Genomic DNA, 27,758 nt, shown 5'->3' with positions numbered 1-27,758 from the left:
TACTGAGCAGGCTAACTGTTGAATGTCTTCATCATCTACAGTTTCTCAGTTTTGTCAGCTACTACAGGAGTTAGAAACTAATTGAAATAAAACACTTTCCTTGAGTTAAAAAAAAAAATCAAGTAGAAAGTCTTGTTGACCACCATATGTTTATTTTTTAAACAATTTACAAATAAAAATGTTATATTTATCCAAGCAAACACATTTAATACTTTAGTCTTTAACAAGCTATACAAATGAGAACCATCACACTAGAGCTTTTAATAGCTCAAGGACCATTCAGGGTAGGCATGCATGTGTCTGTATCACATGAAGCGAGTCCAATTCCTGACACCAGGGTTCTGATCTTCTGCTTCTTCAGAGCTGGTCAGCTGCTAAATGATTTAACACAAATAGTTACTGGATCACAATACAATGAAAGAAAGCCCATTTCAAATCATGTAAGTGACCTCAATATGTCTGGTCCAGGTGTCAGGCCACAGAGCCTTACCGATTAGTCTTCTTCTCCAAAAGCCAGTCGGACAGATTTTCTCCCCTTGCTTAGTGATGTGGCATCCATACATGTGCTTATACAATACAATGAAACAGCTTAAGTACAGATGTAATACAACAGTAATTACAAATCACAGAGACATAAACAAACAAACAAAAAAAATCAACTCTAATCACATTCTTGCATTTCAAACAATGAAAGTAAACAAAACCATGCATTACAGTTTAAAGAAATTTTCAGGTTTAGCTCTTCTGCAAGTCTGCATTTCCTCAAGTTCTAAATTGCTGTTCTTGAGCTTGTCCCAGCAGCTGGGCTACTCACAGTGCTACTGACACAAACAGGGTGAGCTGGAAATCATCCAAGAATGGTCAAAGAATAAAAGCCCCCAAAATAAACAACAAAGACGCACGCATTATAAACGAGAGATTCCATTTTAATAGCAGAGTGTAGAAAAGAAATTGGCAAAAAAATTCACATGAAAAACATTTTACACAATTAATTATGTACAGAATAAAGTATGTGTCTGGTTTCCGATGATTTAAGTTTCACTTTAGTCAAGTCCTACCACAGGATGCAAAATACACCCAAAACCCTCAACTGGAACAAAAAAAACCAAACCAAAAAACATATACATAATCCCAGCTCTGGCTCCTCAAATATTGGGACTGGCTGGGTTTATTTCAACCCACTGGGCTTTCTGCTAAGCTTTCAGCAATTCCTGAATTTGTTGTCGCTTCCAAACCACTGTCAGCAGTTTCTGTTTGCTCAGTCTTCTTGCTCTGGATGGTGCACACTCCCTTGCCTCCTGAGCCACCCTCTTTTCCGTGTGTTTCTTTGAGCCCAGGAAGGAAAGTTTCCACGCACCCAGAAGCCTGACTTTCTGTGCTGCCTCCATCACAACTCAGTGATGGCATTTCAACAGTGCCACCTTTGCTCTCCTCCACTTGCAGGATTTCAGACACAGGAGAAATCCCCTGCATTTCTAGAACTGGCATGACCACTTCTGTAGTGTCACTATTTGAGGACTGCAATCCAAGCTGCGGCATAGCTGTTTGAGAAATCCGTGTGCAAAGTTTATCTTCCCGACTACCAGAAGTCAATGTAGCAAAATCAGTAATCTTTGTTTCATCCACTGTTTTCTCAATGCCCAGCTTCCCCAGTTTACTGGACTCCAGCCTAATGGATGCAATAGTTTCGAGTTTTGAGACTTCCTCCATATTCTCATTTAAAAGACCCGCTGTAAGGATGCTGAAGCATTCATGTTTTACCTTAGTATCTCCCAAACTGAAATCAGTGCTTTTGAACTCAAGCTCTGCTTTCTGGGAGGGAGTCTCATTGTGTTTCACATCTTCTGATGTCAAAGAAACTTTCTTGTTATCCACACAAACATTTGCAGAGAGACTTTCACATTGCTCAGTGTTCAATCCTGAGTGAGTGATATTCAGATTAAAGTCACTGGCTGCTGAGGTTCTTACAACCTCATGTTTCGTTTCTGGGGAGTGGACAGCTTCTTCTGAAAGATGTTCCCTATGGAAATCTGCTGATAAAGCAACTACTGACTCTTGGACAAGATCAGAGCAAGCCCTAGAAAAGCCTCCAGTCCCTACTTCTTTTGCATCTCTTTTGACAAAAACATTATCTAACATTGCATCTGATCCAGTGTGTCCTAATGATTTTTTTTCAACTTCAACTACTAATTCTACACTGGATCTGAGTTCAACAATGTTTGCAGAGCAGGCGTTGACTAACCATGCAACTTCCTGCCTTTGGGCTTGGTTATCTAATACTGCATGGCCTGAAGGTTCAGGTCGAACTTTTTCTTGAGCTTCTAATATACTACTTCTAGTTTCTGTGTTGGCGAGACATGTGTCTGGCTGTAACTCTGTCAATTCTGAAGCACTAACTTCATTAGAACCAGTTTTTATTTCTACATTTGGAGTATTTGATAGATCCCAACCACTTTCAGAACAAGAATGGGTTGTGATGACCCGTTCTTCTCCATTACTAGTTCTGGAAGTATCCCATTCACCAGGACTTCTTGTCAATTCTGAAATCTTATTTTGGGTTTCTGAAATTCGGGAAGCTTTGCCAAGGACTCCTGGCTGAGATACTTCCAAAGCTACACTTTTCAGTTTTACATCTTTTAAGGAGGCATCAACAGAATTCTGGTCTGTCATTACCGCTACTAAAGCTTTTTCTTTTGAAGTGTTTTGAGAATCACAGAGCAAGTCTGGACTATCAGTTTCTGAGTGAGTTCTACAGTTACCACTTAACTTTTCCTCTACCAAACAACAATTTCCCAAATTTTGAATTTCATTCTGTGTTTCAGGTAAGAAAGTCTTTGGGTGTAAGCTAAGCTCAGGCTTTACCACTTCTACTTCCCAGTCTTTCATCTCTGCATCTTTCTCCAAAGTACCAGGAACATTTCTGTTAGTAACTCCAGTTTTCTTTGCATCTTCCTGTCCAACCTTCTCTTGGACCTCTGTTTTCTGTAGATCACAGAATTCCTGACTGCCTACCTGCTCTCTACGTCTTATATCCACAAGTCCAATCTCTGCAGGCATCTGGATACCAGAAGCAGTTTTTGTTTCTGACAATTCTGTGACCAACATTTCCAACAGCTGAGGCTGAAGGGGTTTCTTGTTCATTTCAGCCTGATTCTCACCAAGAACCCAACTCCCCATTACTTGATTATTACACTGTGAGGAATCTTCTTTCAATTTAGTATGAACATCTGTTGAAAGAGGAGTCTCACATTTTTGACCTACGTCTTTCTGAATACCATTTTCCATGTCAGGGCTTATCTCAGTATGAAGTATTGAAGTCTCCTGAATATCAGTTTTCTCCAGTTCTGAGCTTCTCTCAGCTGAGTGGGCTTGGCTAACTTCAGTAGCCACATTCTGAGAATCCTCTTTCAAGGAGGATGAGCTATTATTATTCATTCTAGGGTTTGCAGATAAGTCTGCAGGTTTTGTTAGGTTAGAGTTTTCTCCATTTGGAAGTGCAGAACTTGCAAGCTTGCTGTCAGCTGAACCCTTTCCACCACTACTGTAGAAAATATCATAGAGATCTTTAGCATTGGCTGTGGCCAAGCAAGAGTTTCGTTTCTCTACCTTTTTTGCCTGTTCACTGAAAGCAGTTGAAGGTGGTGGTGGTGGAGGGGGTCTCACAGGCATTGCCAGCATTGTGTGTTCACTTTCAGACACACCTGGAGCTACTTCATCTGCAGGGATGACAGCTGCCTGCTGAACTGCTGGTGGAGGAGGGGGTGGAGGTGGTATATCAGAAGTCTGAGAAGACTCACTTTTCTCTCCTGCTTTCAAATCCTCCTCTCCCCCTTTTAAAATTACTTCTTCTCCTCCAAAAGCTTTTGAGATGATATCCGGAGGCAGTAGAAGATCTGCATTGGTTTCTTTTACCACAGGCAGTGGTTTGGTGGTGGCTCCAGAGGATTTTATGGACAAAAAGGTGTTCAAAGGCGCTGGTTTGCTAACTGTCGCAGTAGTAGACTTCCTGAAAATCATAGTTGGGACTGGTAGATTGGGTAGAATTTTTGCTGGTGTTGATGTGAAAACAACTGGTGTCCATGGGCTAGTGTGTGGAATAACAGTTTTTCCAGACAGCTTGATTTCAATGGGCTTGACATGGGGTTTCCCAGACTGACACTTGTTCTCCTCTTTGTTTCCTTCTGTACTCTCCTCCTTTAGAATAGGTCCTCCTGGGGTTTTATCCTCTCTCTCAGTCTTTTTCCAGCTGAATTTCCCAAAGGAAGTCTGGCTTGGTGAATCCTTTTTAGATTCCTCTTTCTTTTCTTCTTTTTTCTCTTCCTTCTTCTCTTCCTTCTTCAGCTTAAGCTTGATACCCATTTTTCGCCCAGAAGAATCTATTTTGCCTTGAGTTTCACTAGTCCCTTCTCCAAGCTCTGGTATGCTCTTTGCTTCCTCTTTCTTTATTATTTTTGGTTTCTTCTCATCCTTCTCTTCTTTCTGTTTCTCAACTAGTTTCCGTTTCAGCTCGCTCTGCCGCCTACGCTCTGTTTCCAGAACTACAGCCAATCCAGCTTGACGGTCTAGATTTCTCCTCTCTTCATAGAGTGGGTTTTCATCTATGTATTTCTGTGGAAATAAATGGCACAATTTTAGCTACTGTTTCCATGAAAAATAAATTAATTCCACTCTGTAACAGTTTTGACGTGTTCAGTAAGTGCCATCCCAACACTAACTGAGCAGAGAACTTTGTCCTACCAAGAAACTGAGATGCTACAAACTCCACATTCCGTAATTTAATGTGAATTGAGTGGTGGCTTGCAGCAGTGCTGGCACTTTACAGAAGAGTTTGAAAACCAACAGTGGGACTTAAACACCATTTCAGCTTCATGCAAATGAAAGATTAGTCTCTATGTAGTGGGAAGTTCTGCTTGTTTAGAATGTAGTGAAGATAACCAAATACATATACTCCAAGGAGTCAAATGTCATTCTTCAGGAAAGGAAGACAGAACAAGTAGAAGCTAACACAAAGAATGACTCTCTCCTGGTACACCAGTTACCAACCTTATATTTCTCATTGTGGGGATGACTTTTCACATGCTGCTCTGCTGAGATTTGATCTCCAAAAAATTCATGACAGAGCTGGCAATAATATCCAGTGATGGGAATCAGAAATTCAGAGCCTGAAAAGGCCGAAGAAAACGATCAGAGAAACAAAACTTAATAAATGCCAAGCTCTTAACAAAGCCAGACAACCGCATCAAAGAACAACAGCAAAACCTCCAGTAATGTTCCTTTTGGAACAGTTAATGCTGCTTTCCTTACACTTACAGTATGGGAAACACCACTACCAGGAGCAAACATGTGAAGTGAAGAAGCTTGATTACTATGATTCAAAAAATTATTTTAGTGCTCTCCATCGTATTAAGGCTATCCCCTATTCAAGTAGGTTAACATTTCCTACAGTCTTAATCTATTTTCCATCTTTGTGGTATAGTCTGCTCAAATACTAAACACCTGTTTTTTAAAGAGAACACAAGTATTTTCATTGAAGTTCAGCAAGACTGCATCCTTGTGCCTACAGAACCAGCTGCATTTATCTAACACACTGCAGATCCTCCTTTAGCGGGCACTACTAGAACTACGTAACAGATTAATAAACAGAGATTGATCACTGGCATGCCTATTTAGACATTCAGATTTTAAATCTTATATTAATTTTCAAATCACTTACAGCCCCTTCCATATGGCTTTCTCAGATTCTCTGCATCCACACTCTACCAAGTACTCATCAGTGATTTTTCAGGAACACCTCTACTAAAAACGTATTGAACGGCAGAGTCTGTTGCAAGACTGTGGAGTACTGCACAAGGTCTGCCCAAACACAGCAAGCACTCGTGGTCATGTTCTGAATCCTGATATGTTACCAAAAATCACTTCAGAACTACACTGGAGAAAGAAAAAGTCACCTGGTATTCAAAATAAAAAACTAAACTCTAAAAAGAAGAGAAGGAAGCATGCTATGTTTTCCTACATTCTTGCTTCATGACCTTTTCCACAAGAACAACCAGGAGATTAAATCATTTGCTTTTTACCTAATAATACAGTATTTATATGTGCTCCTATAGCAAGGTAAAGTTTTGAAATTCCTTTCTCTGAGCAACTGGAACCTGCTGGAGGGCAAAGGGAGATGATACCCAAGTTAAAAAAAATTAACGTACCTTTGGCAGGAACAGTTATCCTATCAATGCGTTTTATGGAGTCTTGTTTGGTCTCACTCTGAGTCTTCGAAGCCCAAGGTCTGTTGTAAGGATCCAGGGTCTATTTGCACAGTGACAGAGGTATACAGGCTCATATATTACACTAGCAAGGCAAGTACACTTGTCTTTTTCCTTTTTAACATCCTTTCAGAACACTGAACATTAAAACCAACGTGCAAATATTTACAGGAACTATGTTTTCCTCTCTTTCCCCTCCCATTTTGCAATTTATAATGAGAAAATAACCTGTGAAAAGGGTAAAATATAAATGATAGCACAGGACAGGTAAACATATGAAACACAAATATCAAACGCTAGTTCCCGAGTGAGCTGAACACAGGCCCCATTTACACTAGTTGGAACACACCGGTAGCTGTACAAAATGCTCAAGTCCAACATTAGGGAAAAAGAATTTGATAAGCAACTTCTTGGATTTATTATTACTTCAGTTCTCTTGTAAAATGTAGTTCTGTGATGTATGTTTTAGTGTTACTATTTATAGCAACATGAAAAGCACTTAGTGAAGGAAGCCTGCAACATACCTGTCTGTGTTTCTTATTATGCATGTGAGTGAAAAAGTCAAACATGGTCCCGCAGATGGTATTGCAGTCTTTGCACCAGTGGTTCCCTGCATCATAATATTCATAAATATTGGCCAACTGGAAAGGATGTTTGGAGGACTGTGAAGAGGATTCTGCTGGCTTCGGGCTTCTACCTCTGGATTTTTCATTAGTAGTTTTTGATTCCTAAATTGAACAAAAGGAAACACTTCTCTAAGACAAGGCAGGACAGACATAATGCTCTAGAACTCAGAACCTGCCTCCAGCAGAAGTCACACACCACAAAAAAAAAATAAAATATATCACCTGCTTTTCAGCGCCCAGGCTAATTCCACCGTTTCAGAGAGCTGGTATTCACGACTAAGATGCTGCGTGGCCGCAGTGAAGAGCTTCCAATAAGGCTCCCAGATGTAATGGCTGGATGGTTGTAGGTAATCAAGGAACCAAATGAACAAATTCCCTATGGCATGCACCCTTCCCACTTTATGGGTTTCACATAAAGGTCTGAATAGTTCCAATTTACCATACTAGCCAAACAGTGCCCAGAAGACCTAAAATGGTTCCCCTAGAAGCATTCAGAAGTTACTGTAAAAGTAGCTTGGATGAAAGCAGAATGAAAAAGGAAGTAAGAATTAGTTGACTAAAAGTATTTAACTCAATCAGCTTTATCAGATTATTTCAGAGTTCCTGAATTCTCCAGAAGATTCATTGCTTAGCAATAATAGAAAGATGGTATTTTGTTAATTACTTAAGTATATAAGGAGAAGCATCTTGTGATTTAAGCATGTGATATTTGCACTTACATTGATTTGTACAGAAAGACGCCCTACAGTGATACACAGACATTTTAGGACTCTAGCAAAAATTAATACTACACTAACACTGCAGAGTAGCAAAACAAAAAATCCCTGAAATAGATCATGAATGAGCCCTGCTAATTTAGTTTACGATAGTACTAGATGTATTTTGAATTTTGAGTTACATTTTCAATGGCTGAAAGCCCATTACGTTATCATTTCTAATCTGCATGGCAGTCTGGAAAGAATAGCATATTCACTTAGCGGACCCAAGTTGGTTGCATGACTTCCAAATTATTCACTATCGGTGTTAACAAATTTACTTATGCAGATTCAAAATTGTTAAATAACATCTGCCTTACTTGAAATTCCTTTTGATAAACAGGGATAGATTCTCTCCTATTAACACCACCCCACACAACATACATTGTAAATCAAACAATGAAGAGACACCCAGGCCACTATGCACCCCAGAGATATCCATATCCCAATACAAACTAGTTCTTAGTAGCAGAGTAGGAAGTGACCCAGTGAATATTTGCTTATATTCTGTCTGCAAGAACATAGCAAAGCTGACATTCTCTTGAACAATGAGAAGATCAACTTAGGAAGTGCATGGAAGGATGTTCATGATGTCTGAGAAGTGTCACTGTTTATTTACATTGTTATTTACAGACATACACCCACCCAAAATATCCTACAAAAGTACTATCTCAATCAGAACTTTAAAAAGACAATGCTTCTCACATAAACAGGTGACAGCCAACTCTTAACCCCAGTTTGTGCTTATCCCCAGCTCAAAGATGCCTTTATAATTTGCTGCTATTTAGAGCCCAGAAAGGACGGTCTGTCTGTTTAGTACAACAAGGCTAGCTTCACCTCTGCACTGACTATGTAACTACAGCACACAGACACAGGTTCAGCAGCAAGGGACCACAAGGTAGCTTGCAAATAAGCAGAAAGGCATACGTTTTTGCCCTTAGGTTGGCGGAGTCAACTGATCTTAGTATCAAAAGGCCTGCACCATCTTTCTTTTCATTAAAAAAAGTTAACGATCAGAATTACAAGGTGAATCTTAGAGACTAAGGGCAGTGTCCTATGTGCCTACAGATATCTGAAAACATTAAATGTTCCTGGCCAGAACTCAGAATTTTCCGTGTTAAAATAAGGAACTATGACAAGGGGATCAAGTCATGATGGGTATGGACAATACAAACAATGAAAGTTAACATAAAGAAAAATATATTCACACATGCCATATCTCAAGAAAAGAGAGCAATTTAAGTTAATGCAATGTAGGATTTAACAGACATTGTTGCCTACTTTAGTGTTACGATGTGGCGACTGAAGCAAATGATGTGTAAAAGTCAGTGGACACTAAACTTCAGTGATGTTCCAAGAAACAACAAAAACAAAACACAAAAGCAAGCCTTAATGAAAGGCATCTAATGAGTTCTCTGAACCAGACCAGGAAGAAGCATAAGGAAAAGTTTACAGGATACACAGATTTGAGTGACCTTGTAGGAAATACCTCTTACCCTACTAACATTTTCCTCTCTGCAAAAAATATACAGTAAGGTCTACACAAAAAGCATCTACCATCTCCCATCAGCTGTTTCAGTTACATATTTGAATTAACATCTGAAAAGCAGGATAATTCATCTCCTGAATACATGCATAACCTTTCAGATGTTACTACCATACACTGCTTCCAAAGTAAAAACTGTCTTCTGCGATAAGCCTGTTTTGGTGTATCCAGCACTCAGTGTATCCAGCACTCAGTAGTATAGACCACGTCAGAGAGACCATACTGATGCATACAGACATTTCTTGGGAGAGAATACGTAGCATGTACATAATAATCATGTTAAGCTGACAACCATATGTAAGTCTTGAGATTTGTTAATATCATCACGCAGTGAGAACACCAACATGCTCCAAATCTGCAGGGAGCTTTGCCGCTACAAACATTCCTCCTTGACAGGCTATGTCAGAAATGTTGTCGAGAAAAACAGTCTGTCCTCCTGATATGGCATTGAGACCAAACAGCTACAAACACTGATGATACTGTTTAATCCAACCAACACCTCATCAAAACCAAGACCAAAACCAGTAAGTGGTACCAAACTGCACAATCCCTGAGGGAAATTATAAACACCGATACATTGACTCTCACCTGCATGCACCATCAAAACCAGTATATGAGACGTGATAACAAATGACATCAAATGATCCTCTAGTAAATGTTTGGGAGTGGCTGTCTCCCCAGTGCCCTCTTCTCTTAGTGGGAAAATCATTAGCAGACAAGCCAGAAGACTTTACCTTGTTGGAGGAAGACGTCTTCTCCAGACCTTTTGCATTTTCTGACTTGCTGTTCTTTTCCGAGGAATCTTTGGTTTCCACAGATGGTTTCCGGGGTTTTTCAAATATGTTAATCCCCAGAATTTGCGCTACTTTGTCAAGCTCAGACTGCTTCTTGTCAGCTGCATCAGATTCTTTATGCAGCTCTGAAATCTCCTTCATAATATTCTCTTGTAGTCTGTTCACCTCAACCAACAAGGGGTCTTTGTGTCCATCCTTCTCACGACGTTTTTTCCTCAACATCTCTCCTGAGCCAATCAAGGAAGTAGAAGAGTTGGAAATGCAACAGGAAATTTGTCTTAAGATCTGTACAACTACTCCAGCAACAAGTAAAATACTAATATAAAATATTATAGCTAAATCTTGACTAGGAATTTGTAAAGATGGAACTGACTCTCAGGTACAGCATCACTAAATCTGCACGATCCCTCTCTATAAGGATTGCTGTAACATCCACCCCAATAGAGACACCATAATCCTCAAGAGAGAGAATCAATTTAATAATCACTATTTCCCTGTGTGACCAAACAAGCAAAAGTTAATCGTACATTCTAACCTGACAGTATGATTTTCCAAAGGTGAGGGAAATTAGTATTTACATGGACCAAACAAAAGTTTTTAAAAAAGTTAGCTCTGTCTAGAGAGGAGTTTTCCTTCTCCAGATAAGATTCATGAAAAATTGAAAGGCACAATGACACGTCTTCAGTTACTATTTCTCACTTCTTCTAAAGAAGCACTAAAATGGACAAAGAGCAATTCATTTAACTTATCAAGCTGCCGAAGAAGATGCAAGGGCAACTGTTTGTTTCAGTGTAACAGCCAAATTTTGACATAATTAATTTTAATATAGTAATTAGGTCACTGCTTTCTCAAGAGTTCTGCATTGCCCAGAGTATGAAAATACTAGTTTTAAACTACCGACTGTTACTATTCTGGTCTTCACTTCTCCTAGCAGGTACTTGTAACACATCCCAGTGGGGAAAAAAAAAAAAGGGGGGGGCGGGGAATGCAGTGTACCTTGCTGTTTACGAAGCCTGTCCAATTCAGTCTTGAGATAGTAAAGCTTCTTCTGCCGTGCTTCTCGTTCATTCTTCAGTTTTTCTCTCTCTTCTATCACCTAAACAGATTGGAAGGGGACTGGATTTTCTTCTCTTCCCAATACAAGTTAATCAGTCTTGCAAGACTGACAGCAAGACCTCAGTTTCCCAGTCACAGAACACTGCTCACTATTCTCAAAATGTTCTTCGGTATTTCAACACAACAAATACACCTCTTCCTCTGCATCTGCAGGTAACTATATCATGTGCTCATGCTTCAACCCTGTATGAAGGCGATTTTTTTCTTTTGGGCAGTGTATTCCTCAAAACTGCTTTGTTTGTTGCACCGTTTCCCAAGGCACTTAGGCTCAGATGACTATCTTCTACAGGGGTAAGAAAGATCAATGCTAAATGGCTCTTCAAAACTCATGCAGTATCTCTACAGCTAGCGTGTTCCATCAGTGACAAAAGACTTCACAGCCCTTCACCTTGCCTCCTGCTTTGACTCTGGCCAATTTTAGCTATTATTTAGGCTTCTGCTTCAATCTGATCATAACTGTATCATGAAATATATTTTGCAGGCATAACTGTCTGCAATGAAACACCTGGATGAAGTTTGTTTCTTGCTTAAAAAGCTCACAGATGAGCTTTTCACTGGTTTTCATTGATTCTCACAGAAGGAAACCAGGCAATATGCTAAAATAAAACCTGAAAAGTTCTTTCAATTTCCTTCCCAGCTTCATTTTTCAAGAGACAAATCCCAATCTTTTTACCTTCACAATGCTCTTAAAGCTTACTACTGATTCCTCCCTTGAACAAAGAACAACTGACCCCAGGCCTTGTCTTCCCTAGAGAATCACTACTACTATGGCAATGTAAATATTGACAGGATCCCTAGATCCTGCCTGGAGTAAGCCCTGGGAGTTCTACCAACACAGTTAGGCCATGTCTTAAATGCCACAAGTTTTTTGTAATCACCAAAACACCATTCTCTCATACTGAATTTTCTGCCAGCACAGGGGCATCAAGTGGAACACGCAAGTTTTTATACTTCAAGCCATCCCAGCAAAAAAACTGTGGACTAAGTCCAAGCCAAAGACATCTCTAGTGCAGACAAAGCCCTAGAAGTTCTGCCAAGATGCACAGGTGAGCTACCAGGGTATGTCATGGCAGGAGAAAACCACACACCTTCAGCCAACAGAGCTCTTCCAGAAGTGCCAAGTTTCATTAAAACCAAAATTTCAACCATGTCAGCTGAAGAAATTATTATTCCTGCAAGCAGTGAAAGCTCACTTATCTGCTGATGTAGCACTTTGTGTAAGTACTCCTCTTTAAGTCACTTCAAACAAAAAGCAGAGAGGTTATATCAGACGAAAAATTTAAAGTGACTTCTTTTGAGCCTCTCTTGGATTCAGTGGTCCATCTTTCCATGGCCTGATTTGTTCTGAGGAGTGTGATATAACTGAGTAGGCAAAAAGCTTCCAGCCTCTGCCATGTGCTGCTCTTCTACTAGCACATCTACCAACACAATTAATCATTAGCACAGCTACACTGAAAGAATGTCTCTAATGCAGATATGCATATGTAAATGAAAAATCAGATATAAGCCGGCAATGTACGCTTGCAGCTCAGAAAGCAAATTGTATCCTGAGCTGCACAAAAACCACAGCCAGCAGGTCGAGGGAGGTGATTCTCCGTCTCTAAATCTGTTCTCATGAGACCCCAACTGGAGTACTGCATCCAGCTCTGGGGCCCCCAGCACAAGAAAGACACGGACCTCTTGGGGCCATGAAAATGATTAGAGGACTGGGACACCCTTCCTATGAAGAAAGGCTGAGAGAGCTGTGGTTGCTCAGCCTGGAGAAGAGAAGGCTCTGGGGAGACCTTATAGCAGCCCTTCAATATATGAAGGGGGCTTATAAGAAAGATGGAGAGAGACTTTTTACCAAGGCCTGCAATGACAGGACAGGGGACAACGGTTTTAAACTAAGCAAGGGTAGATTAAAATTCGACATAAGGAAGAAATTTTTTACAATGAGGGTGGTGAGATACTGGAACTGGTTGCCCATAGAAACTGTGGATGCCCCATCCCTGGCAGTGATCAAGGCCAGGCTGGATGGGGCTTTCAGCAACCTGATCTAGTGAAAGGTGTCCCTGCCCACGGGAGGGAGGTTGGAACTAGATGATCTCTAAAGGTCCCTTCCAATCTAAATCATTCTATGGTTCTATCCCCTTATTTTAACAACAAAGACTGAGTGGGCACCAGTTTGAAAACCCAAATATCTTTCAGGAATCTTCCAGTCCTTTGACAGTTATGTAACTACAGTTTCCTGTTTTAAAGTATGTTCTTCCCCACTCCTCTCTAATTATCATACAAATCAAGGTAACTAGAAGAGGAAAACATTAACACCCATAACCTAAACTGGTGTCAGATGCACCAAGTAAAGAACAGTTTCCCTTAAGTTCTTTTGATTTTGTGATTCTTATAAGAGATAATTAATACAAATGTAGAGGGAAAATTATATGCAACGGTGAATTACAAAGTCCTTTAGTATGTATTTAAGAACGTCTAATATAGGTATAACCATGGTATTATTGTACCACGTACCATGTTCAGATGAAGCCTCCTGTGTTTCAGTTTGTGCTCATTACCTCTTGTCCTGCCACTGGACGTCACTGAAAAAAGCCCATTTCCATCTTCTTTACGCCGTCCCTTCAGGTATTTATGTATCTAGATATCTTCAGATATTTCAATACCTAAAGCTCAGCAGAATAAAGCCAAGCTGTGGCCACCATGTGTTTTTTCTGTAAGATTTTGGCTGGCCCCAAGAACTTCAACTTTGTGCTTGATTTCAGCTGTTCAGCCATAACCTACAGGCATACAACTCTGGGGGATTTTAAAGGCATTTTTTTAAATTGTCACAGAGTAATACAGACTAATGCCTAGAAATCTTTAACAAAAGCAAATTTAGTCCAACTGCTTTTAAACTGAAACCACTCAGGAAAAAAAAAAGGCGCACCTGAAGAGGAAAAGCTTTTACCCTGTTAATCAAGCAGTTCAAGCAGTCCAACGTATTTTGATGTATTAGAATAGATTGCATACCTTCTGCTTCTGAGCTGCCCGATTTTTTTCATCCGACATCTTTTCTGTGGTATTTTTGAGAGGGTGTGAAGACAGACGAAGGGGCACTTTGGAATTAGCAGGAGTGGTAGGGACATGAACAAGCACAGAACCATCTCTTTTTAAATCAGGGACATCCTTTCCCATAGAGACTGTCTCAATCACCCGGAGGTTGGGGCGCATGGGGTTCGCTGACATGGCCATAGTAAGAAGGCCATGAGCTTCCGGCAGTGTAGGATTAGGCTGCTGGGCAGGGGGATACATGGTCCAGCCAGGGGCTGCATATGCCATATAATGCCCATATGCATCGTATCCTGGAGGAGCCATTGTGGGAGGTGGATAGTTTTGAGGCATTTGAGTGGCAGTGAACTGGGAATAGTTGGGAATTTGGTATTGGGAAACAGAAGTAGGTGTAGGCGGCAAACTAGCAGGAGCTGGTGGAACTGAGGGAATGAGAGAGACAGAAGGAAGAGGCTGTTCTGGGGCACATGTAGGTATATCCTGTCCCACTGGCTTAGTATATTCTGATTTCTGAAGAGAGGATGCATCTTTAGACTGCTGGAAAGAGACTGAAGGTGATGCTGAGCGCTGCTGGCCTGACTCAGGAGAACGAGTGTCACTCCGGCTGCGACGCAAGTCCCAAGGGTCCAGTCTGCGAGGATCTGAAGAGCGACGATCAGGAGAACGAGATGCCAACTTTTTGCCATGAAGGCGTTCCTGGGTACGAACAGCCAGTTTTCCAATTTCAGCAACACCAATGTCAAGCCCAATGGTTTTGAGTAAGTCATGGATCTTTGCATACTCAGCATTAGGTTCTTCTGAAGGATCCAGTTTGACAGCTGGAGCAGGAGAAGGAGGTGGGCTCACATTCTGGCTTATTATCTCATTGCCACAGCTCACCGGGGGCTTCTGAATGGGGAGAGATTCAGTTTTGGTGTCTTCATCCTCATCACCATAAAGAAATTTCTCTTCATCCTCAATGTCAGGAAAACTACGCCTCCTCTTCTCCTGAGCACTGGCAGAATCAGCCATCATGCCCAGAATTCGGGAGAAACCACTGCCATCCTGACTGGCCCTCTCATGAGGCAGCAGGAAGTCAGTATGGCGATCAGCAGGCTCTGACTTGGGTTCTACCTTTTCCTTGTGACTTAAGAAGCTTCCAAACTTCTCTTCAAATGTGAAAGCATCTTTGGGAGCCCCAGAAAGTGGACTCCACCCATACAAACCGTCACACAACTCCTTGTTTGCAGACTCCACAACAGAGTCTTTGTTAAACCGTTTGAGGAAGTTCTCCACTTCAGAGGCAAAAGGAGCCGTGTTGTTGCTCTGGGGCAAAGACAAATGACTAGAAAGAACAGGAAGATCCTTGCTGGGAGCCGGACTGCTTGAAAAGCCTTCAGGCTGAAAGAGATAGAAGTTACTATTTACTACAGCACCTTCTGAGGGGACTATGCACCTCACAGAACAAACAAAGGAACATGTATATTTCTCCTGGAGTTCACAACTCCAGTTAGAAAACACAATACACAGTTGAAAGAGAACACAGAAGATTACAAAACAAGTTGCCTAATGATTCCGGAATGTCATGTCCAGCAATGAATGCTTATCCCAGAGAATACACAAAATCACAATTGTATTTCATTAATTTTTTGCAAGCATAAGAACTGAAACTTTTAAATTGAAACCCCATAACATAAATTTGGCTACGCTTTCAGTTTAATCACAGACAAGTAAGATTACAACACCTTAAGACAGGTAAAAACAACTGCACTGGGGTTATTCCCAGGCACTTCTTCAGAAATGCATAATTAATGCCATGTTTAACAGGATTTCCAATAATAGATATAGAATGGGATGCTTAGTATTGGAGCACCTCCTGAGATAAACATGTCACTGTCAAACCAAAACTGACCAGTACAACAGGCAAATCAAAAGTGATGTGCTAAAACATGAGAAAAGAAAAGACAATTTATCACAGTGGTCGCAACTGCTTATCTTCCCATTGCTCTAATTTCAATACTAAATTGGTTTAGCTTGGGGACCAATTAAATAGGGTTGATCCCAGCCTACAGTCCAAAGGGAAAAAAATAAGGAAACTCAAAGATGGTTTCAGCCAGAGGTACTGAGGATGCATTAGGCAGTCTAAGTCTATAAAGAAACAAGAAAGAGGCACTGCGACAGGCAGAGAGCTTCAATCAATGTCCTGACTGCATGTGGTACAAAAAGACTCAGCTTTTCTAAAAAGCTGGCTCAGATATCAGCATCCTGGGCTGAATTTTAACAACAATCTTTTATTTGGCCTCAGATTTTTTTTTATTTTTTATATATATATATGTGTGTGTGTGTATATATATATATATGATTCTTGATTAAATGTCTTCACCATTTAAAATTTCTAATGCAATCCTAACTTGTATAGGCCTGCAAAAAGATACCTGTTCTCTCAAAGACAGGAAAACATAGAGATTTGGCTTTTCTATTTTTGAAATCAAATGAACATTCTGTATCATGAAGTGACTATTCTGGAAAGTAGAAACATATAGACAGACAAACAGAGACCAAACCTGAATAGGAGACTCTACTTCCATCTCCACTCGTTTCTTCAAAATGGATTTTTTGGGCATGGATGGGATTTCCTCAGGCCTATATGTATACCGAGGCTCAGAGGTCTGTAGTGTGTTAGTCAAGCCGGGGATCACATAACCACTGCCTGAAACATCATGATTCAAGTTTCTACTACGCTCTTCTTCTTCTCTTTTCCTCCTTGCACGGTCAAGCTCTCGGAATTCTTCATTCAGGTATGATGGGCTTGGGCTTCTACTGCGGCTGCGGCTTCGTCTGCGATAGTTTCGTGTTCCTGCTGAGAAACCCTGATGCTCTCCACTCACACCATGCATCTTCTCATCCTTTTCATACCGTGGACGCTTTATTTCTCGTCCTCTCTCTTCTGGCCTTGACGGGTAGGAGGATTTCCTGAGTTTGTCCCCATCTCTATCAGATCCACGAGGCAGCTCTTCTCGACGACCATAATGTGGACTATAATCTGAACGATGGAGGAAAACATCTCGGTTGCGGTAGTCTTCATCGTGTCTCATGATGAAGGGACTTGAAGGTTGATCTTCATGCGATGGGTATCTCTCAAGGCCTCGAGGACATGAGAGGCCTCTAGTGAATATTGGACCATCAGCCATATCATCCCTGTGTAACAGAAGCATAGAATAAACATAAGTACTTCAGTCAGAGTAAACTAAGTCTTACTCCTACTCAAGAGTAAGAAATTTCCAAATCAGTTTCAGAATAACATCTCCATCACTAAACAGAAGAAACATTTTAGGTACTTAAAGGGCAGGGGAGAGGGGGAGATTTATTTTTAATGGTACTATACATCCCTCCTAGGAAGTCACCTGCAAACACAGTGACATGAACAATTCAACTCATATTGCAGAAGGAGAGCCTTGAAAAATTGATAGGTTGGATTTACTTTTGTGAAAGAGAAAGACTACATGTTTTAAAAAAACATTACTATCACATTTCAGACCACAATCCCTTCCCTCATCTCTCCCAGAAAGATGCCAAGGTCACATTTCATATGAATTATTCAAGGTATAATTCAGTTTCACACTGGCAAATGCAACCAGATGCTCTTTTTATCTTCAGCTGTGGACAAGGACCACAAATTCTAGCAACATTTTCTGTTGCAACAGATCTGTAGACAGGACTGTCACTAATCACATGAACTACTATACCCCAAAAAAAGCACAGTTTTTGATAACATGTCTATGAACCACGGATAGTAAATGTAATAGTACAATTCTTTTGTGCCAGCCTCTGTATTAGTACATACAGTGGATGTGCAACTGGCATAACACCAGAATAACTAGCTACATCTCTTGGAGTATCTTCTTTTGGACTGATTCCTACACACACCTCCAATATGGAGTACCATTTTAACTAAGGCCTTTTTCGCCATCCCTAAAAACTTTTCTGGGACTGCTCTGTAGATCAGGCAGAGACAAACCAAACCAGCTGCTGTTTTTACTCATGGGTATTTCACAAGTAAAGACATCAACTTGAGATAAACTACATACGATTGCCTGAATCCTCAAAAATCACCTCCTCCTACTGAGGAAAGTCCCTCCATAGATCTGAGAAGGGGCAAATCAAGTCATGCCAGATGACAACTTCAAAAAAATTTGCAGATAAATTATAGCCCCAGTTTTCAAAGTCACCAGACTAAAGAATAACAGACATAAACAGCCAAGGTCTTTTTCTTGAGTATTTTCATAGTTTACACATGCATATTTAAGAACAAAACCAACACAAAACTTCACTTTATCTCTAACCTGCATCATTGCAAAGCATTTCATAAGTTATTAGATGCTTTATCAGTCCAACACATCTTATGAGACAAATATGGCATACACCAGTACCCACAGTATCAGATGGTACTTTTCCAGTTTCCAGCAAACTACACACATCCACCCCCTCCAAAAGCACCAAAATATCTAAAAAGTAGCTACAATTAAATTTCATACATAAATGTTGCTGTTCACAGCCTACATAAAGGCACGTCTATCCCCATTGTCACCTTTTCTGAGAGCCTACTAAACCTATACAAACTGCATGAACACACCTGGTGGAGTAACAGATGTATTTCACCAAACACCTTCAGCTGATTTTTGTGCAAATAATTTGCATGCACGCTTGCCAGGTGTCACCTACAATTCAAATGCTCTGACTGCAGTGACAAAGCAGAAGGAATATTTCATCATACTTCAGAAAGAAAGGAACAGCAAACCTACTATATTTACAACTAGAAAGATGTGCCAAATACACCCTGAACAGCTAAGATGCAGATTTAAAACCCAAATACAGGTGTGAGGAAAAGGATTACTTGCCTTACAGAAACTCTGATTCTTTGAAATATAATTCTGTAAATACAGTCCAACAGAGATATGTCCCTCTTAACTGGTTTGGGTGTTTTCAGTCAGCAATGTCCACTACAGGCTATTGCATCCCTGAGAGAGAATACAAGGTGAACATCCCACTTCCTTCACCAACACGGAATTTGTGAATTACTGGAATTTGCAGTTTCAGGGAAGGAGAACAGACCATAGACTACATGGACATGATGCCTCAGAGAACTACAACTAGTGTAAGGTAAGTTTACTTTTTGGCACATTTATTCACATACACAGAAACAAATAATGGCATTCTGCTGTCAGCAACCAACAGGACTCCACCTTAACAGACAGTCTTTGAATGTGAAGTCAGATGAGCTGCTCATACTCAAGCCAACTGTCACTCTTGATATTATGCCAAAAAAATGCTATTTCAGAGCACAACTTAATACAGACCCAAGTCTCTGCAGTGATATGGTCTAATCTTTTGGATTAACCTCAGATGAAAGAATTGGTGGGATGCTCTGTATAGCTTATGCCAGCTCAGATAGTAGTAGAATGTCTGACAGAGGGAGAGATGGAAGACAGGGAGAGGGATAAGATATATTCTTCATTTTGGTAGACTGGGATTCTGGAAGACAAAAAATTACTAATCTGTTGAAGTAGAAGACTGAAGCTGCTTAGGTGACCTTGAAGTCACAGGCCAGCAGCATTCAGCATGCTTACTTACACATATGCAGGAGGTCAGCTGCCCTAGAAACTTGGGGCAAGCTCTTACAGATGTTTTAGGATGGACCTGCATGTGGACACACACCCTGAGAAATTCTCCTGGGGCATCCTGAAAATCCATTGCTGCAGAGGAATCCAAAAGCATCCCTGATTTCCATCCTTTGGTATTTTATTTTCTTTATAGGCTAATGAACCTCTCTACCATCCCAAGGCCCTGCAAATTACAGAGAATAATTTGTAAAAGTGATTGCTTGAAATCTCTGAATAGTTAGCAAAAATAGCTGAGAATAACTAAATTCAGAATTATTTGCTGCAATTACTTCAAAATTTGAAGAGATATCTTCAGAAAACACTCTTTTTTTTCTTTTTTTTTTTTTAATGAGAACATGCCAAGTGCTAAATAAGAATGTGATATGCCCAGTATTAAACCCAATGATGAGTCACAATAAAGGCTACTTTAAAGCCCAGTGATAGATACCAAGTCAGTGCCCCTGTATCAGGGCAGCCTCTCAAGGGAAAAAAAAAAAATACATGACCAAAAAATACATGATAAACAATGTCCTTAACAGAATACAAAGCATCTTTTAAAAACAACCAAAATGGCTAAAGAGTGAAGAAGTTTGGAAGTCAGAAGCAGTACCTAGAAGCTTTAGGAAAAGCTACAGAATGACTAGGTTGTCACACACTTTAAGCTCTGGACAGTGGACACCACTCAGACAAATGCAGCCAGCACAAAGAGATTGGACAAAAAAAAAAAAAGTAAATGTAACCACGTGGAGTTCTTGCATACCTACACTACAAATATATGGGAAATCACTTAAAAGCTGAGGTCTACACGGTCTCATTTTCTCTGTTCTCATTTTGATTCATCTGTCACTTTTATACCTTCTCAGGAGTCTATTCTGACCATTTTTTTACATCTATGGCTCCTGTAACAGAGATAAAGTGAAAGTTCTTTGTCATTTTCACTCACATTAAAATAAACTCAGCTGTACCTGATGTTACTTCTAACCATGCATCATAACCACAAAACAGGTTAAATATAAAACCTCACTGGAAAAAAGGAAGCAATGGAACAAACACACACACACCCCCCCCACATATTCTTTATTTGCCAGAGCAGTGCCAGTTCTCCTACATACCTTTTCCTGCTCCTTCCAACCACTGTACTCTCCCTGGGCATATGCACCCATTTCATTCAGAAGACTGCAGACTGCACAGGGGATTTACAAATCGAACACTGATCCCAGGAGAACCGAGGTAAAGGCATAAAACTGACAGTACTGAAAACTAACCTCGCATTTGGCTTTCCGCACCTGCTGAAACTTAACCTTACACTTGAGAAAGACAGGAAACTCACTTATTCTGCTCACTTCTCTCTTTTTCTCTCCTTTTTTTTTTTTTTAACAGTTGGGGATATTTGCATCAAAAATGGAAGTTATAGTGCTTTTTTTGTGCTGGATGCTTATCCCTGACCTGAAACTGAAATTGTATGCTCTGGTGCACAAACTATGCCATCTTTAACTTCACAATTCAAGACAAAGAAAACGATTTTATTTGCACAAAGTCTTCTGATTTTACTTCTTTTGCCAGATTATACCTGTTCTCCTACTGAAGGCAAAGATTTCCAAACAGTATCTACTAATATTTATACTTCACTGTTCACAGCAGTATTCTTAACATAAAAGACATCTCTTCATTAACTATGTTTCTCTCCATTCCCAATCAAGGGACCCTAAGATTTCTAACACTTACTTTACCATGTATGAGATAGTCTGACTACATTCACTTCTCCTCTGCAGAGTTTTTAAAGTCAAAATAATAAATTTTCTTCAAGCTACTCTAGAGCTTTCTTCTGGTCTGTTCTCAAAAATCAGGAAAGTAGATTATTCCTCCCAATAAATGAGGAAGCTGAAGCTTTACGCTATCCATAAACAACTCTCCTTTCAGTCAGGACTAGGTAGGTTCAGAAGAAACAGAAGAATGTGGCTGAAGCTGTGAAATGTCAAACGAAGCAGCTCTCTCCTGCAACACACTCTGAGCACTTTTCATTTGTGTGCATTTTAGAAGCATCTGACAAAAATCAGAGAAGAAATAGCTGTTTAGAGTTACTGTGAACACAGACAGTGACTTTTGTTCAGGAATCCCCTGCACCACAACTTGCTGGAGGCTGGGGGAGTATTCCAGGGAAGCATCACTACACACTTGCCCTCTTATCCTCATTCCCTAGACATTCACTGGGCTACTTAGATGTTTGGTCTCACCCAGTACAGCCATTCCCATGTTCTTACTGTTTCACACACTTGAATCCCCATCTGTGGAGGACCATACCTGTCACTCAGGTTATCAATTGGTGAGCCCAGTCTATCAGGCAGCCTCCTTCGCTCTGGTGTGCCAATGCAATACCGGTCATTACCAACAGTAATCCGCAAACTCTGTTCCAGTGAAGACTCAGAGCGGAGACTCGGTGAACGTCTCTGTAAATTGAAGAAAGAGTGCAAGCCCATCAATCAGGGAATTTTAATCTCAGCTACAGAAAGGCAAGTGACTGTGCTCTGCTTAACTTATGAGACTTGGGGTGGATGGATCAATTAAAAATCAAACTAGAAGAACAATTATTCCAAATATTTAAATTGTCTTTAGTTACTAAAGAAAGGGGAGAGTATTGAGTGCATTTAATTTCTCATCCCAGCTGCCAATAACACACTCTATATTTACTTTATCTAGAAGGGAAATTTTCAACTCAAAAATACCTTTCACAAAGCACCATTTTGGAAGGTGGAAAAACAGTGAGAAGTTCAGTAAGTCCCAGATTTGCTGCTGTCCTTCTTCCTTTGTAGAGAAGCAGCTAAACAAACATTGCATAAGAAACAGTGCCAGAAATTTCTTAACAAAAGTGTCTGGATTTCTGGCCCTTTCCAGCTTTAGTAACAACATAAACCAAAGCATAAACCAGTGTACACAAAGATTTTCCTAGCAGTGATGTTTTCAACAACTTTCCTCACCTCATGCTCCTTTCAGCAGATAAGCACAACATAATACTAAAAATGCCAGTGACTATAGAAACACCTTCTACAATAGAATTCCCATTATCATTATTTATTATTGGTAGAGCTAAACCAGAGCTAAGTAAAGTTGCCTTTGAAAAAAACTACAGAAGAGAAGGCCTGAGCTAACTGCCTCTGCACAGACCTTCTTTTGGACACACAGTCAATACAGAAAATGTCATTACTGGTACATTATGCTTAACCACTTATGCCTCACATCATTCTAGAATATGGCACTAGAATACAGGAACATCAAAGTAAGGGGAGTTCCATAAGAAACAGATGAAACTGTCTGAAGACAGAGATACTTGATTTACTTTTTTAAACCAACATGGTTTAGATTCTGCTTTACAGGAAGCAATGAACCAGCTTCAGTTCTGCCAAACCAGTCATGCACTGCATATTGCTTTCACTGCTGAAAACTGCAGTAGCAAGCAGCAGGTGCACTATTGTTGTCCACATCCACCCTAAGAAGATGCAGCAGATTCAGCTCAATGCTCCAAGAGACCAAAAGAAGAACAGTAGGTAATCTCCAACAAGAAAGCAAAAGAACTGCCTCACAAATTTGCCTGAATGAAATTTACTTGCAGTACAAATCTGCACTAGAATCCATTGTGCGGATAACCTTGTTCTAAGGTAACATATCAGTGATTTCTGTTTTGCTCCATTAATCTGAATCCCAGCATTTATCAGAACACATTTTAATTGCTATTACTTTCTAAGACCAACTGTGTTGTATAGCACAATATGATCCTGCAACAGCCTGGCTGAGATACAACGTATACAAGGCGCATGTGTTTCATACAAACACACTCTGAAGGCTCATATGTGCCCAGTATAGCACTGAATTTTGAGGACTGCCTCAAGAAGTGATTATCTTTAAGGGCATCTTCTCGCCATCGAGACCGTTGGCAAGTTGGGCACATACATGACAATCATCTCCAGAAACTGGAGACAGAGAAGTGATGATTACATCTCAGAACAAACTTCTGGGCAAAGGAAAGAAATAGTTTACATTTAGAAAGTCTCGGATGTTAGGATTGCGTATGACTGCCATACAGATTGCCCAGAGACAGCAGTTACAGTGGTATATATTTGAACTTCATAAAAGGGGTTTTTTTTTCAGTTTGAGAAATTCCAGTTTTAACAGCTTTTTCATTTGGAGCACTGAACACCACCACTAGTCATTCCTACCTATGCACTGCACTGCATTTTCCTCCCTTCCTGTTCTGGCGCCTAAACCGCAGTTACCATTGCCCTATTACTGCACAGGTTGCATACCAGCCCTTCATTTCTTCTTTCTCTGTTGACCCAACATACTCCAGTCCTCTAATTTCAGCCAATTTTCTTACAAGAAAGCAAAGAAGCTGAGAGAAACTATAAAAAGAACAAGCATGCAGGTCAGCAGGGACAAATAAAAGCAGCATGTGTCAGCCTTGCAAGAACAAATAAAGTCTGACAAAATCTCTCACTGTACAGCCCTGACCTTCCTCTCCTCCATTACATTTTTCAATACTCACCCCAAACCTTTGCTGTCACTCCATGCTCTTCCAATTCCCAAGAAGTCTTCCCCAGTTACTAAGAAACTAACACCATCCATACTTAAAACGTCCAATACACAGCTCCACTGGCAGTCAGTATCCCAGTTGTGCATGAGAAAATGGGCAATGGTGCTAATAACCTGGGAATGCATGCACTCCATCTCAAAAAAAGAAAAACAAAACAACTCCCAGAATCAAGAAAAGGGAGTAAGAAATCTCTAAGGCTGCTCCTTCCATAATCCATATGAAGGATAGGGATATTAACTTAGAGCTTGTACTCAAAACTTTTCTGCATTTCAACGCCATGCCCTCACCCCATCACTGCCTTCATTCTACATCCTGCATCTTCCACCCTTATGCATATACTCCCTTCTTCCAAGTTCTCCTTTCTTGTTGCAGCTTAAATTCCTCTTTCTCAGTCTTCTGTCTGAATTCATCTCCTTTCAGTGACAGCTCCAAAATGCCACTTACTAACACATTTGTGTAACTCTCCACATTTCCACACTTTGTATCCTCAAACTTCTGGAGAGGGGGTCTTAAGTCACATAAATCTGAAAACTTCATTAAAACTTGACCCGATCATGCTGACCCAACATATCTGCTGTCTGATTTCTTTTGATCACACTTAGTTCCACTGTTTGGAAAGTATCAGCGTAATCCCAACTTTTACCTTTCTCTAATTAATGCTAATTTTGTAAACAGTACTTCTAAAAAGTAAAATCAACCTGTATATATATTTCATGCTTTATAACATCACTTTTAAAGAAGAAGTAGTGTTGGTCAAACACCTTTTGATGGACAAAAACTTCCATGGAAAAAATGCGCACAATATACACTCTAAGAATTACGTACACTGGGCTTTAGCATATGCAAGAGACAGCACAATACAGGTTAAAGAGCGGTATTTAATTGTCTGAGGATCCCTCTTATTGTGAGAGCTGCTTCCTAGAGAAAGATTTTCCTTAAATGCAGTGATATTCTTGTAAATAAACAAAAAAATCTATTTGGATCAGCAGTTCAGCACTAGCTAACTTGCTAAAGCCTAATTTCTAGGATTAATAATTTTTCAATGCTTCTCTGAAATTAGAATAGGCAAGAAAAACATCAAGAATCTGCAACGATTTGCTGAGATGACTACTGTAACTTGAGCCAGAAGGGCGCAAAATAACACTGGAAGAATAGCGTTTGTGAAGAATAATGTTTGTGTAAAGTGGAGGGTTTTGGTGACTTTTTTTTTCACCCTAAAGGGGGAGTGGGAGACTTCCAGTCAAAAATTCCTAGTTCAAATTTCTCTAAGTCTGAACCACCAACACATTTGGCATTGAAAGTTTTGTTACAGCCGGCACAGGTTCACAGCCTATCACGGATACAGTGAAATAGCAGACTGAGAGATGGTGAAGTCAGTTTAAGAAAGTTCTGCTCCTGCATCCCAGTTTGTCATCCCCTCAGTTGTGACCATGCAACTGTCCATCAAGCTACAACATAAACTGAAATGAATCAGATTAAAAATTATCTCCTTTTAAAAAATTACTTATTTTCAACCTGGGTCTTACTAGCAATGCAATTTGCAGGGCTACCCCACAGACCAGTACTGAGATAATGGTGAAATACAGCCTAAAAACAAATGGCCAGTGGCTTCTCAGCCTGGCTTGGCTTAACTGTCAAATACAACATTATCTGTCCATACCTTCAGGACAGCTCACCTTTAAATAACAAACAGCACCAACAGCTGAATTTTAACTCCATTACAATCACCTGTGATTTCTTCTATGGCTACAGCTCCAAAGAAATCCAGTAAGAACCTGCACCACCATCAGAAACGGCAATCGCCATTCTCTCTTGGGGGCCTGTCATGCAATGAATCATAGCAGACAACATATTTTTGTTGGATTGACTTTCAGCCACATTGTTTCCTCAAATCAGCTCACCCTACAACTTCACAAATACAGGTGTGAGCACAAGGGAGGGGACACAATATACTGCAGAGCAAGAGGAAAAATTGAGTGCACCGTTCTTTTTAATTGTACACGTGCTGAATTGAGTGACCACGGAACCATAGCCTAAAATATCCCAGTATGAAAATCTCTTCTTTCAGCACAATACAAACACATAGTGAACCTATTACATACCACATCTAACAGTTATCAGACAAGACAATCATTGCACCAAGGAGTATTAAGAGAAAACCTTAGCGAGCAAATGCCACTCGCTCAAAAAAAAGTACAGCTCTACACTTTGGTTCAGTACGAAGGTGTCTGCATTCAAGATGGTACCACTTCAGATGCCAAACCAGAGTTTCCCGTGCCCAAATCAGATTTTGCCAAGATGGAGCAAGAAGATTGTAACACCTTGTGCACAGCTCCAACTACAAAGCAGTGCCTATCAAGGAATACCTCTCAAAGATATAAATCTGTAACAGAGTCTCCTTTGTACGTCCATGACAGCAGGAAGAACTCAGACAAAGTACTCATTCAACATCCTATTAAAAAAGTTACCTTCCCATAAATTAAAAGGTATTTATACAATAACACAAACCAGTGTTAAATGGAGGAAAGCAACTAGTTACATCCTTTGCCTTAGCAAAAGATAGCATCATCTTTGAGCCTTATCTAAAATGGCTCTAGCCATTAAGAGAGAAATAAAAATGTAACGGAAATTAAAGGAAAAACATTACTTAAAATGGAAATAGTTCTTTTTTCTTTTTCATTTGGCTCGCTAAGGAACAGGGGGACAAGCGCCCTTCTCCCTCCGCACAGGGAGAGCCCGGGCCCGGTGCAATTCTGCAAGAACCCCGCCGCGCCAAGTTTGGGGCTCTCGCCCCGCTGCCCCCCGCTCCCGCCCTTCCGCCGACGGCGACGCGGGCTGACCCCAGGGCACAGCCGGGGGGGCGGTGTACCGCTGAGGGGAGGCCGGTGCCGGGAGAGACACCCCCCGCCAAGCCGCGGGGGACGGTGGCCACCATCGCCGGGCACCGCGGAGGCGGCGGGGACCCCCCGCGGCCTGACAGTCCCCGAGGGAGGGGGCAAGCCCCGCACCGAGACCCCTCAGCGCACGGCAGTAGTTACCCGGCTGCTGCTGCCGTCTCCGTGCTCGCTCCCCCGGCGGCCCCGGGTCCCCCCGGGCCCCGGGCCCCCCGGCGGCGATGGCAACCTCCTGCTGCGGTGCGGCGACGGGGATCGGCGGGAGGCGCCGCGGTGGCCCGACGGGGAGCGGTGGCGACGCGGCGGGGGACGGGGCGAAGCGGAGCGCGGCGGCGAGGCGGAGGCGGCGGCGGCGGGCGGCGGCGGGGGAGGCCGGCCGCGGCCTGGCCCCGGCCCCGATGTGCTGGAGCGGGAGGCGCGGGACCCCGACGAGCTGCCCTCTTTCAGCCGGTGGGAGGAAGACGAGGACGAGGGGCCGGAGCGGCCGCTGCTAGAGCGGTACAT

The 27,758-nt window shown here is 41.1% G+C and overlaps 1 protein-coding gene across 1 annotated transcript; it reads right to left on the bottom strand.

The window, feature by feature from the left end:
- Positions 1–217: 217 nt before the first annotated feature.
- Positions 218–27,758, bottom strand: ZNF318 (zinc finger protein 318). Its single transcript, XM_059835470.1, has 10 exons — positions 27,399–27,758; positions 22,077–22,222; positions 16,680–17,313; positions 14,098–15,516; positions 10,975–11,074; positions 9,919–10,205; positions 6,782–6,985; positions 6,201–6,300; positions 5,044–5,162; positions 218–4,608 (listed from the first exon to the last, which is right to left on the bottom strand). The coding sequence occupies exons 1-10, from the start codon at positions 27,756–27,758 to the stop codon at positions 1,174–1,176; spliced, it is 6,804 nt and encodes a 2,267-aa protein (XP_059691453.1). The 3' UTR covers positions 218–1,173.

Source organism: Gavia stellata, chromosome 2 (assembly GCF_030936135.1).
Source record: "Gavia stellata isolate bGavSte3 chromosome 2, bGavSte3.hap2, whole genome shotgun sequence".
In the NCBI taxonomy this organism is placed as follows: Eukaryota; Metazoa; Chordata; class Aves; order Gaviiformes; family Gaviidae; genus Gavia; species Gavia stellata.
This window is presented reverse-complemented; position numbering and strand designations above follow the sequence as displayed.

Coding starts and splice junctions, on each gene's coding strand:
- ZNF318 (XM_059835470.1), bottom strand. CDS start 27,758: ATGTACCGCTCTAGCAGCGGCCGCTCCGGCCCCTCGTCCTCGTCTTCC. Junction 6,986..9,918: donor AGACGTCTTCCTCCAACAAG/GTAAAGTCTTCT, acceptor TGTTCAATTTAG/GAATCAAAAACTACTAATGA. Junction 5,163..6,200: donor GATAACTGTTCCTGCCAAAG/GTACGTTAATTT, acceptor CGGCCTTTTCAG/GCTCTGAATTTCTGATTCCC.